Source organism: Rhincodon typus, chromosome 40 (genome assembly GCF_021869965.1).
Source record: "Rhincodon typus isolate 14 chromosome 40, sRhiTyp1.1, whole genome shotgun sequence".
In the NCBI taxonomy this organism is placed as follows: domain Eukaryota; kingdom Metazoa; phylum Chordata; class Chondrichthyes; order Orectolobiformes; family Rhincodontidae; genus Rhincodon; species Rhincodon typus.
The window spans coordinates 2956261-2968816 of NC_063371.1; the positions used below are offsets into that span (position 1 = coordinate 2956261).

A 12556-nucleotide genomic window follows, 5' to 3' on the forward strand; every position below is an offset into this window, starting at 1 on the left:
TGGATGAACACAGCAGGCCAAGCAGCATCAGAGGAGCAGGAAGGCCGACATTTCAGATCTGGACCCTTCTTCAGAAATGGGGGAGGGGAAGGGGGTTCTGAAATAATTGGAGAGAGAGAGGGAGGCAGATGCAAGATGGATAAAGGAGCAGATACATGGAGAGGAGATGGACAGGTCAAAGAGGCTCCATGTCCATCCTGGGCCTCCTCCAGTGTCACAACGATGCCACCCGAAGGTTGCAGGAACAGCAACTCATATTTCGCTTGGGAACCCTGCAGCCCAATGGTCTCAATGTGGACTTCACAAGCTTCAAAATCTCCCCTCCCCCGACTGCATCCCAAAACCAGCCCAGCTTGTCCCCGCCTCCCTAACCTGTCCGTCCTTTCTCCCACTTATCCACTCCTCCCACCTCAACCCCCACCCCCCACCTCCTTGACTGACCTGCCCCATATTAACTCCCCGCCTACACTCACCTTTACTGGCTCCATCCCCGCCTCCTTGACCTGTCCATCTCCTCTCCACCTATCTGCTCCTTTATCCACCTTCCATCCACCTCCCCCTCCTCTCTCTCTATTTATTTCAGAATCCCCTTTCCCTCCCCCTTTCTGAAGAAGGGTCCAGACTCGAAACGTCAGCTTTCCTGCTCCTCTGATGCTACTGGCCTGCTGTGTTCATCCAGATCTACGCCTTGTTATCTCAGAGAGATCTAACTTGTGGAGGTGAAAGCTGCAATGATTGGTTGTTAAGGGAGTTACATTTTTAGAAGGAGGATTTCCTGATGTTCAGGTGCGTACCCCTGCAGCATCAACCCTGTTTCTCTCTGCTCACACCATTTTACACAGTTCCATCAAATTCTCTAGTGCTTAACTTTCAGAGAATCTTTTCCAACTTTCTTCTAACTTGTGGAGTGAGGGAACAAGCTTTTGCCAACACCCCCTCCTTCTCCATTCATTCCACAGCTTTGAATATTTCCTCTTCAGATTGAGAGGCAAGAACTGAATAGAGTCACAGAGTACTACAGCACAGAAGGAGGCCCTTCGGCTAATCGTGTCCATAGCGGTCATTATGCACCTATCTATTCTAATCCCATTTCCCAGCACTTGTGTTTCAAGTGTTCAGCTCAATACTTCTTAAATATACACCACTGACCGGGACACCTCTTTAATCTTGCAGATTGTGCTGATCTGCCCTTGGCATCAGAGGAGAAATGGCTTGTGGGTGAACTGCAGCTCTTGAGCACTAGAGTTCAGAGGCCTCAGGTGAAGCATCAGCAAAGCTGCCTCCCTGCAGCTCAGCCACTGACAGCTCAGGGGGAACCAGAGACAGAGAGAGAGTGTGAGAGAGTGGGAGGGAGCACCTCACTGTGGCAGCCCAGGCTGCTGGCACCTGGAAGACCATCAGAGACCAGGCATCAGTCCCCAGGCAGGAGACGACCCTGCAGTGTTGGCAGTCAGGGACGTGGATACACAACTGCACAGGGAGGATTAAAGGGAGGAGTGGCCCTGAAATTGCAATCATGCAGTGAATCCATCTGAACCTTCCGTCTGCCTCCATGGACAGGTTGGCACTGCCACAGTGTGCCAGCTTCGGCATCCTCAGGGTCTGCTGCACACTCCACCGCCCTAACCATTGGTCCCCAGGACCAAGGTCATAACGACAAGGGGGCAGAATACCTTGACCCAAGTCCAGGTGCCCCCTCTTCACGAGGAGGCAGGGCAGTGCCAGGATGCTACCCAGTCAGAGGAGGAACCACACACAGTTTCAGTTGGGCCCTCCACAACTTCCTGAGCCTTGGAGGTCCAAGCAGGTTGAGGCAAGAAGACCCTCAGAAAGTCAGGTCTAGGCGCAACCCCACCAACCTCCACTCCTCCCCTGGCCTGGCATGGGGTCTCCCCATCACACCTCCAGGGCCAATGGGCTCCACCTCCAGGCCCAGCTGCAGAACCAGGGGGTGCACTGACACCTTGTGGCATGGAGCCAGAGAGGGAGAGGAAAATGTATCGAGGGCACTTTGGTGGCATGGGCTGTTTCTGTTTTGTAAATATCATTGGTGCCATAAATGTTAATCTACCTCCTTCAAAAGTATCAAATAGAACCTATTTTCCAATACCTTTCAGTCCTGAAGAAGTCATACTGCACCTGGAACGTTAACTCTGTTTTTCTCTCTCTCTCCACAGATTCTGCCAGACCTGTTGAGTTTCTCCAGCATTCTCTGTGCTTGTTACAGTCAGAGCCCTTATCGCTTAATGTTTGATTCAATTCATGCAGATCATTGAGAAATGTACCTCCATACAAAGGACCTGAATTTGATATATTATATCTACTGATTTGGGTGACAGGCAGAATGTCATTTTTTTTTTTTGGCTTGACTGCTCAATCTCTCTTCATTCCATCTCTGGAATCAATCTTGCGAGCCTCCTCTGCACTGTCTCCAATGCAACCACATCCCTCCTCAAGTAAACTGTACACAATACTCCAGGTGTAGACTCACTAATGCCTTGCACAGTAGCAGTAACACTGTCCTACTTATACACTCTATTTCTTTAGCAATAAATGCCAACATTCCATTTGAATATAAGAAACAGGAGCGAGAGTAGACTATCTGGCCCCCTCGAGCCTGCTTTGCCATTCAATACGGGCATGGCTGATCTTTTCCTGGACTCAGCTCCACTTACTCACCCGCTCACCATAATCCTTAATTCCTTAACTGTTCAAAAATCTATCTACCTTTGTCTTAAAAACATTCAGCGAGGTAGCCTCAACTGCTTCACTGGGTAGGGAATTCCACAGATTCACAACCCTTTGGTTGAAGATGTTCCTCCTCAACTCAGTCCTAAATCTGCTCCCCTTTATTTTGAGGCTATGCTCCCTCGTTCTAGTTTCACCTACCAGTGGGAATGACCTTCTTGCTGCTATTTTATCTATTCCCTTTTTATTTTATATGTTTCTATAAGATCATCCCCCCTCATTCTTCTAAATTCCAATGAGTATAGTACCAGTCTACTCAGTCTCTCCTCATAAGCCAACCCTCTCAATTCTAGAATCAACCTAGTGAACCTCCTCTGCACCCGCTTCGGTCCCAGTACGTCCTTTCTCAAGTAAGGAGACCAAAACTGTATACAGTCCTCCAGGTGTGGCCACACCAGCACCTTATACAGCTGTAGCATCACCTCCCTAGTTTTTGCCTTCCTTGTTACTTGTTTCTCAAACATTTGAGATACCTTACCCTTCCAGAGTGATCGGGGCATGTTTCATGACCAAGGGCCATCTCCTTATTGCCTTCCGTACAGCGGATCTGATCAGGGTTACCATTACCCGACAGGATGGTTTTTAATGTGCCGTATTTCAGCAGGGTGAACCAATGGCTTTAGCCCTATTTACAAATTTGGCTGTAAATCTAATTGTATAATGTATAGGACTGTCGGAATCCCGGTGTGTATACTGACCAGTGAGGGTAGTTTTACGGTACACAATCATAGAGAAGCTCCCGGCCAAATCCTCATCTGGGACACTGAAGAAAGCGAACTCTTCCATTTCAAACACGAATTTGTGAGCCGGATACAGCCCGTTAAGACATGCAAGGAAATAATTACACACAGCTAACAGATTCAAGTATCGCAAATATTTCATCTACGTGTTAGAAATATGCAACCCCTCTGCCAATCAGAGTCTACATATTGACCAATCAGCATTCTCCCCTCATGCAGTACAAATGCTGATTTCACCCCTTGAATTGGGAATTCTTGCAAAGTGTCCTGATGAGCACAAGAGGGAAATCTTTGACACAAATTCTTTCTCGGCAAGGCTGGGTGAAATTGAGACAAGAGGATGGAGGCTTATGCGGTGGGAGGTGGGGGGAACAGACAGGATAGTGAAGCTGAGGTCACAAATAGATCAGCCACAATCTTAGTAAATCTCCTGATTCTTATGTCCTCGTGTTCATCAGCCAGATCCTGGAGTGGAATAATGCACCAGCAAGGTCTGAGCCAATTATAAAAAATGAAACCTCCAACAAGTCCATGAAGTCCCTCACCAACTTCTACATATACACCATTGAAAGTATTGTGTCTGGGTGCATAATGGCCTTGTATGGCAACTGTTCTGCCCACGACCGTAAGAAACTACAGAAGGTGGTGTGCACAGCCCAGACCATCACGGAAGCCAACCTTCCATCCATGGACTTTCATCATGGCGGCCAACATCATCAAAGACCCATCGCACCCCAGTAATGATCTCCTACAACCTGTTCCGTCAGGCAGAAGATACAGAAGCCTGAGCACACGCAACGACAGGTTCTGGAACAGCTTCTTTCCAGCTGTTATCGGACTGTTGAATGGACTCTAACCTCAAATAATGTGCCCTCCAATGTAACATGTATGCCTCCAAGTCTTTTTGATCTGTATACCTCTGCTTGCTGTGATGTGCCTGTACCGCTCGTAAGCAAAGATTTTCACTGTATTGTGGTGCACGTGACAATAAAATCAATCAGTTAAGACAGTGCCACAATTTTATGGAGGGCACACACCATTCAAATTACCATGTGCCAGATGGACTGCCTCTGTGCCATAAATGCCTCTATTTCCATGCTTTTCTCTGCTGATACATTATCTTACATGAAGTTTGGAAGAGATCTCAGCTTCCAGGCACCACTGGGTAATGATTGTGGTGTTGTGCTGATTCGAAACACCAGGTGGCACTTCCGTCCTGTGGATCATCGTTCAATTGTCGGTGTTGGGTGAAACCGGAGAACAAGGCAGACCCTTTACTATTCCTCTGTTTTTCTCCACTGGAGACTTCAACGCCTGTAAATTGAAGGCGTATTCTGTTTCTTTTGCCTCTGACAGTGCAGCACCACAATGGAGTGCCAGTCTAGAGTTTTGTGCTCCTCAACTAGGACTCGAACCACGTGTGCTACCTACAGAATCATGGTTGGCTCACAAGAGAAACCCACCTTTCCTTTACCTTTGTTGCTGCTTACTTGTCTCGAGGGACAGCGTGTGGTAGAGATACAGTAAAAATTTTGCAGTTTGTGCAGGTCCTGTGTATAACACTGCATTAGCCGCAAACAAAATCAGACATACAAAAGGGCTCCTGCATTTTATTTACATTTGTACACAATAACGTTAACAATTCAGAAAGAAATTTCACACAAGAATTGGGTACTTGATTTGGGGAAAGTGTGATTTGACGCATGGTTGGAATGACTGAGACAAGGTTACCTCCTCACGTGAGAGAACTTTCCAGGCTAACGTCTGTCACAATTTCTACGCTTCGTTGGTTGGTGTGAGCTGGCGCTGTGATCTGGGACTCCCTTAAACATCTGTGAGCAGACCCAGCCTCCTCTTCCACCCCCGACACTGCTCCGGCACTCTCTTTCGCAAAATACAATGGCTTGGCTTACTTAGAATATTTACTCCATCTCTTGCATTTCGAAAATTGGTTTGATGAAACCATGGGGAATGGATTTAAAAAATACATATATTCTTGGATGGGCAAGGGCAGGATTTGTTACCCACCCCCAATTGCCTTTGAACTCACTAGGCCATTTTGGAGGGCAGTTACTTATCAACAATAATTTCTTTTTATTCATTCATGGGATGTGGGCGTCACTGGCTGGGTCCAGCATTTATTGTCCCATTTCCCCCCCCAGTTGCCTCCCCTTGAGAAGGTGGGGGTGAGCCGCTGCAGTCTGTGTGGTGTAGGGACTCCCACACGGTGCCCTCAGGGAGGGAGTTCCAGGATTCTGACCCAGCGACACTGAAGGAACGGCCGATATATTTCCCAAGTCGGGGACGGTGAGGGGCTCGGAGGGTGAACTTGCAGGGGGTGGTGTTCCCATGTACCTGCTGCCCCTTGTCCTTCTGGATGGAAGTGGGTCATGGGTTTGGAAGGTGCTGTCTGAGGGGCCTCGGTGAGTTGCTGCAGTGCATCTTGTAGATGGTACACACTGCTGTTACTGAGTGTCGGTGGTGGGGGGGGGCAGTGGGATGTTTGTGGATGTGGGGCCAATCGCGCGGGGGGCTTCTTTGTCCCTGGATGGTGTCGAGCTTCTCGAGTGTTGTTGGAGCTGCCTCCATCCAGGGCGAGGGGGGAGTATTCCATCGCACTCCTGACTTGTGCCTTGTCGATGGTATTCTTTAGGGAGTCAGGAGGGGAGTTACACGCTGCAGGATTCCCAGCCTCTGCCCTGTTCCTGTAGCCGCTGTGGTCCAGTTGAATGTCTGGTGGATGGTAACTCCCAGGGTGTTGATAGTGGAAGGGGGGAATTCAGTGATGGTAACACCATTGAATATCAAGGGGCAATGGTTAGATTCTCTCTTGTTGGAAATGGTCATGGCCTGGTATTTGTGTGGCATAAATGTTATGTGCCACATGTCAGCCCAAGCCTGGATTTTATCAGATCTTGTTGCATTTGAACACGGGCTGCTTCAGTATTTGAGGAACAGTGAAAGGTGCTGAATATTGCCACTTATGAGGGAGGGAAGGTCAGGATTTCTTTCAGTTTTAGATTCGTTGATTTAAAGTGCCAGTAGCCGCTGTGCTGGGATTCAAACCCCTGGTCCTAGGGCATTAATCAGGGTGTCTGGATTACCATCCTATTACCACAACACCACCCTTCCACCCACTGTTGGAGGGGGTTCATTAGCCAGACACCGAAGGCCACCATGTATCCTCCAGTGGCAGAGGTGGGGCTAGCGCCTGGAGACTGTCTACGATGGGAAGCTGGGGAGGGGGAAGAACCGGGAGATCCTGTGCAGCGAGGACTTGGTGGTGTCCGGCTCGCTGCTGTGCCGGGAAGGGACATCCTGCTGCTGGCGTCTACGCATGAGCTCTTCCTCAAGGATCTGCGGAAACACAGCGGCAACCTCAAAGCTCTGTGAACGGGCAGAGTAAACTTGCACCACAATCAGATCATCGCCCCACAACAGAACACTGAGCTTGCATTCCCATTAGGTGAGGCAATGAGCAGGCCATTCGGCCCCTCAACACTGTTCAGTCAAGTGCCCTTTTCCTTCACAGCATGTGGGCGTTGCTGGCTAGACCAGCACTTGTTGCCGAGAGGGCAGTTCAGTTCAATCCCATTGCTCACGTGTAGGTCAGATTTCCTTCCCTAAAGGATATTAGTGAGCCAGGTGGGATTAGACTCTCAATTCCAGATTTTTATTGAATTCAGGTTCCATCATCTGCCGTGGCGGGATTCGAACCCAGAATATGACCTGAATTTCTGGATTAACAGTCCAGCGATAATACCACTAGGCCATCGCCTCCCCTGGATCCTAACCCAAAGTGGTGTAGTGACTGTGATAAGGTCAGCCAGGTGGCCCTCATAGAATAGGAGCTCCCTGATTGGGCTGTTAACCTGGTTCCAATCAGGGAGCCCTGGCTGACAGATATAACCAGGAGTGTTAGAGGTTCTGTTCACTCTGGGAGCTGGCTCTGAGGGAGCTGGATCAGTGTCAAGGACTCTCCACATGTAAATAAAGGGTGACGTGGTGATGGGATACCGGCCCCTGTGGAGTTATTTTGGGTGGGCCTGGAGGTAAAGAGGGTATCATGGATAGATTTTTAGACAGGCCCTTTCCAAAGCACGTGGGGCAGTAGCTCAGATCTTTGACATTACCTTTTGAGGAGTGATCTCTTCTGCCGCTTGGGAAAAGGGACTAACTTTGGATGTACATTGTACCTTGCCCATCCTTGGAAGCAGGGAGACTGCGCTGGGAGCATGCCCTTTAGCAGAGAGGTGCGGTGGGGCACTGTTCGGCTTTCTTGGGCCTTGCAGGGTTCAGTTAGATGAACGTGACGTCTCTCTGAATGAGTTGCCATTCTGATGCAATACTCCAAACAACAACAACTTGGATATATGTGGCCTCTTTAGTAAACATTTGGGGGCACTTTGGCAGTGGGGAGGCAATAACAGGTAGCAAGTTGACCCCAAGCCCAAGGAGATATTATAACAGGCTGACCATTAGATTACACGTCAGCTCTGAAGAGGGATGTGATTGGACGGCTAAGGGGAAAGGATGGGAGATTCGTCCCAGCCCAGTTGCTCTTAGAGTGAGGTCGAGAGTCGGTGAGGGAGGGAGGTCCAGAGCTTGGGGCCCAGGATGGCTGAGCAATTAAAATCGAGGGCATTCTGATCAGAATGAGTAATGTGCATGTGTGTATGTGTGTGTGTGTGTCAGTGTGTGTGTGTGTGTGTCCGTGTGTGTGTGTATGTTTTTGTGTGCATGTGTGTGTGTATGTTTGTGTGTGTGAGAGAGAGCGTATGTGTGTGTGTGCGTGTGTGTCAGTGTGTGTGTGTGTGTCAGTGTGTGTGTATATTTCCTTGTTTGTGTATGTGTGTGTTTCTATGTGTGTGTGTATGTGTATGTTTCTGTGTGTGTGTGTGTGTGTGTGTGTATGTCAGTGTATGTGTATATTTCCGTGTTTGTGTATGTGTGTGTTTCTATGTGTGTGTGTGTATGTTTCTGTGTGTGTGTGTGTGTGTGTGCATGTGTGTATGTGTGTGCGTTTGTATGTGCGTGTGTGCACGTGAGTGTGTGCGCATGAGTATGTGTGCGCGCGTGTGTGCGCACGCGTGTTTGTATGTGCGTGTGTGCGTGTGAGTGTGTGTGTGCGCGAGTGTGTGTGTGTGCATGTATGCATGTGCACATGAGTATGTGTGTGAGTGTGTGTCAGTGCGTGTTATAACTACCTCTTTGCGGGATGCAAGCCTCTCCCTCCATTCCTTCAGTTCCATCGTGTGTTCCTCATCGAGTGTCTTCAACTTCTCTCGCTCCCGACTGACCAAGAGGCTCAATTTCTCATTCTGGCGAAAGGAGCAAAGAACTCAAGTCCCCTCCGTGCTAAGCATTTCAATGTTTAGCTTTTAACAAGTTCGGTACCAGTGGAGCTGCCCATTTGAGGTTCTAACCCACCAGAGCTTCCCAAAGGTCCGGGAGATCCCAGACCCTGCAGAGACTCGGAAGTTAATGCCACGGGAAGTATAAGCTGTGATGGCAAACTCTTTCTGTTGGCTACACGGTCAACGAGATGTGCTGGCCAGGTCGGCTCTGGTCTCCCATCTCTTGAGAAGGCGTGAAAGAGCCACCTTCAGTGGATCTCCGTAGTGCACAGTGCTCTGACAGTACAGTCTTTGAGGGAGCTCCAAGATGTTGCCCTTGGAACTACAAATGACCAGCTGGGAAACAACACTGCACGCTGTAGTGTCCCAGTGTGACGGACCCTTTACCCCATTTAATCTTAAATCATAGAGTTGTACAGCACAGAAACAGACACTTCACTTCAACTCATCTGTGCCGACCAGATATCCTAAATTAGTCTAGACCCATTATCCAGCATTGGGCCCATATCCCTCTAAACCCTTCCTATGCAATATACCCATCCAGATGCCTTTTAAATGTTGTAATTGTACCAGCCTCCACCACTTCCTCTGGCAGCTCGTTCCATACATGCACCACCCTCTGTGTGAAAAAGTTGCCCCTCAGATCTTTAAATCTTTCCCCTCTCACCTTAAACCTATGCCCTCTATTTTTGGACTCCCCTACCCCGGGGAAAAAAGACCTTGCCTATTTACCCTATCCATGCTCCTCATGATGTTATAAACCCATATAAAGTCAGCCCTCAGCCTCCGACGCTCCAAGGTAAATAGCCCCAGCCTTTTCAGCCTCTCCCTGTAGCTCAAACCCTCCAACCCTGGCAACATCCCTGTAAATCTTTTTCTGAACCCTTTCAAGTTTCACATCTCACTCTGCGGGTGTCCTTTACTCTCTCCCCACCTCAGTCACGATCTATCTGAAGGTGTAAAACTGAGAGAGGAGTATGTCGAAATGTCCAGGAGCCTCTTTGGGGCCTTGGTAGCGAATTACCTGAAGGTGCTGTAACTCCACCATGTTGGCGTCACATTGCCTCTGCAACTCCTTGAGGTGAGCATCATGTTTTTGCTGCTGGCGCTGCCTCTCCTCTTTCTGACGAGCCTCTTCCTGAACTAGAAACTAGCAAAGAGAACCCGCTGGGATTAGTTCGTGGCGCACTTCAGTTTGGATTGTTCGGTTTCTCTCAGTAATGGTGACAGGAAACCACTTCACGAGATGCCCCTTAAAGGAATGTGGCGTCCTTACCTGGTCTGGCTTTACCTGTGACATGGTCGAGGTCTCAGACGCCTTCTGAAATGGCCGAGCAAGCCACCCAGTAAAGAGAGGTTAGGGATGGGCAGTAAATGCCCGCCTTGCCATTGGAACCACATCCCACAAATGGAGGACAAAATCCAGCCCGTCGAATGGAGCGCAGTTCCTCGCCCTAAATCAAATACCTAACCATACTGTCTAATCTATCATACCTGCACTTCCTTCCCATCTCTATCTCAATTGAGAGATGCGCGCACCCCACCCCACCCCCCTCACCCCATGTTTCCAACCTGTGTCCCCTGGTTCTGGAGACATTCTCTCGGTCTCCTCTCAGTCCAGCCCGATCCCTCAGGGTCATACACTTCAGTGATTCTTACAAACTCCAATGGGTAATGGGCCCGACCTTTCCCCAGAAGACTAAAACTGTTCTGAGAGGGTCAGCGGACCCTGAAATGTTAACTCTGATTTCTCTCCACACGTGTGCTGCCGGACCTGCTGAGCTCTTTGAGCAACTTCTGCTTTTGCTTCAGAAGACAAAACCCTTTCCATTCCCAGGAATCAGCCAACCTGAACTGCTCTCAAGGCAAGGAAACCGAATGTGTTATTCTAGGTGCGGGCTCACCAAGCCGTGCAGCAAGACTTCCCAAATTTTAGACGCCAACCCACCCACAACCCCCTTGCGATAAAGGCCAACATGCCACTTGCCTCCATAATTATTTGCTGTATCTGCATGCTAACTTTTTTATTTATGTCTTGGAGATGTATCCATGCTGGTTGTCCCCCTGTGCCTGTGATATAAGGAGTGTGTAAGGGGTGGAGGGGGGGCATTAGCTGACCTGTTTGATGAGCTCCCTCTGCTCCACTGCCCCGACGGCCTTGATCTTCAGGCTCTGCTTGAAGAGGTTCAGCCTGGCCTTGCTGTCTTGCCTCTGCGTCTTTGGCAGGCGGGCCCTCTCCTGCGCCTGGTGGCTCTTCAGGTCCTCCAGAAGGCCGGTGTGATCGTGGACCATTCTCTCCGTCTCCTGCGAGAGGAAGGCAGCACGTCTTCATGTGCCCGAAAACGGGGAGAACCGTGGCGGTTTGCAAAATCGGTTCCTTCTGCTCTTCGCCCGTGCTCCCCCCACCGACTGCCCCCCACCCCCAACACCCTTAGGGCCTACTTTTGTGATATTTGTAGGCTGACTTGTGGTCTATCTTTCTGGCAGGGGAGGACAAAGACTGGGACAAGTGTTGGGGCAACATATTGGGGGAACGGTTTAGATCGGTGCACAAAGACATTTTTATTTTGTTCTTTCACGGGATGTTTGGAAAGGCCAGCATTTGTGGTCGGGCCCTGACTGCCCTTGGGACTGATTGGCTTTCCAGGCTGTCTCGGAGGACACATCAGACTCAGTCGCCCCTTCAGCGTCGCTGGGTCAAAAATCCTGGGACTCCCTCCCTAACGTCCCCGTGCGGGTGCCCCTACCCCAGATGGACTGCAACGGTTCGAGAAGGCAGGCTAACCCACCCCACCACCTCCGCCCGCCTGCCCCCACCACCTTCTCCTCGAGGTGGGGGGCAATTAGGGATGGCAAATCCATGTCAACTGAGAGAATATCCTCACCTCTGTTTTAAATGGGGCTTGGAAACGGTGACCCCTACCCCCCACCCCCCCCCCCCCCCCGCCACCCCCCCCAGTTCGAGATTCTCCCAAAGGAAGAGACATCCTCCCCCACACCCACCCGGTCAAATCCCTTTGGATGGGCAGGACTTGAGAGGGCACCGGACCATGGCAACACAGGGTGGGGTGGGGCGTTTGGTGGGGGGGGGGGGTGCGGGGTGCGATGGGCAGCACCAAGGTGTTACAAAACCTGGGCACTGTCCCAACCGCAGCTGGTCGAGGGCTGGATAGAGACGGCAAAGGGGCCACCGGTGGTGACAGCCACACACATCAACACAAACCAAATGCCGAACACCCCCCACCTTCCCCACCCAAGGACCCTGTGCCTCCGACACACTGTAGCTACAGGGCAGCACGGCCAGCAACTCTGACGGCTCACATTCGGATCCAGGCCCCGCCAGAACCCACCCCGGCCCCAATCCTGAGGAAGCCGAGCACGGGACAAACGGGAGGGACCCCTCCCCCCTCCCTCCGCGCGGGCCACGGCCTCGCCCCCATCGCCGAGATTCCCCGACTTTGTTTTGCCGGCCCACCTTGTCGTGCCGCTTGAGCAAAAGCTGCCTCTGTAATGAGCACTGCTCTTTGACCTGCTGCTTGAACAGATGGTATTTCTCCTGGAGGTGACGCTGCTCCACGTCCCAGACCACCGCCTCACGGTCTGCGGGAGGCAGGGGGGAGATGGGGGGCAGGGGGAGGGAGAGAGACGGGGGTGGGGAGAGAGAGAGAGACAGGGCAGAGAGATAGGGGAGAGAGATGGGGGAGAGGCGGG

General features: G+C 50.6%; 1 protein-coding gene across 1 annotated transcript in view; it reads right to left on the bottom strand.

Moving 5' to 3' along the window:
* Window positions 1-5082: 5082 nt before the first annotated feature.
* Window positions 5083-12556, bottom strand: part of LOC109937968 (serine/threonine-protein kinase 10-like) — a 50581-nt gene continuing 43107 nt past the window's right edge. The window contains exons 16-20 of the mRNA XM_048618721.1: window positions 12321-12445; window positions 10964-11149; window positions 9870-9995; window positions 8696-8809; window positions 5083-6845 (exon numbers count right to left, since the gene is read on the bottom strand). Of these exons, the coding sequence (XP_048474678.1) occupies window positions 6711-6845; window positions 8696-8809; window positions 9870-9995; window positions 10964-11149; window positions 12321-12445 (686 nt within the window). The 3' untranslated portion in view covers window positions 5083-6710. The remainder of the gene's footprint in view (window positions 6846-8695; window positions 8810-9869; window positions 9996-10963; window positions 11150-12320; window positions 12446-12556) is intronic.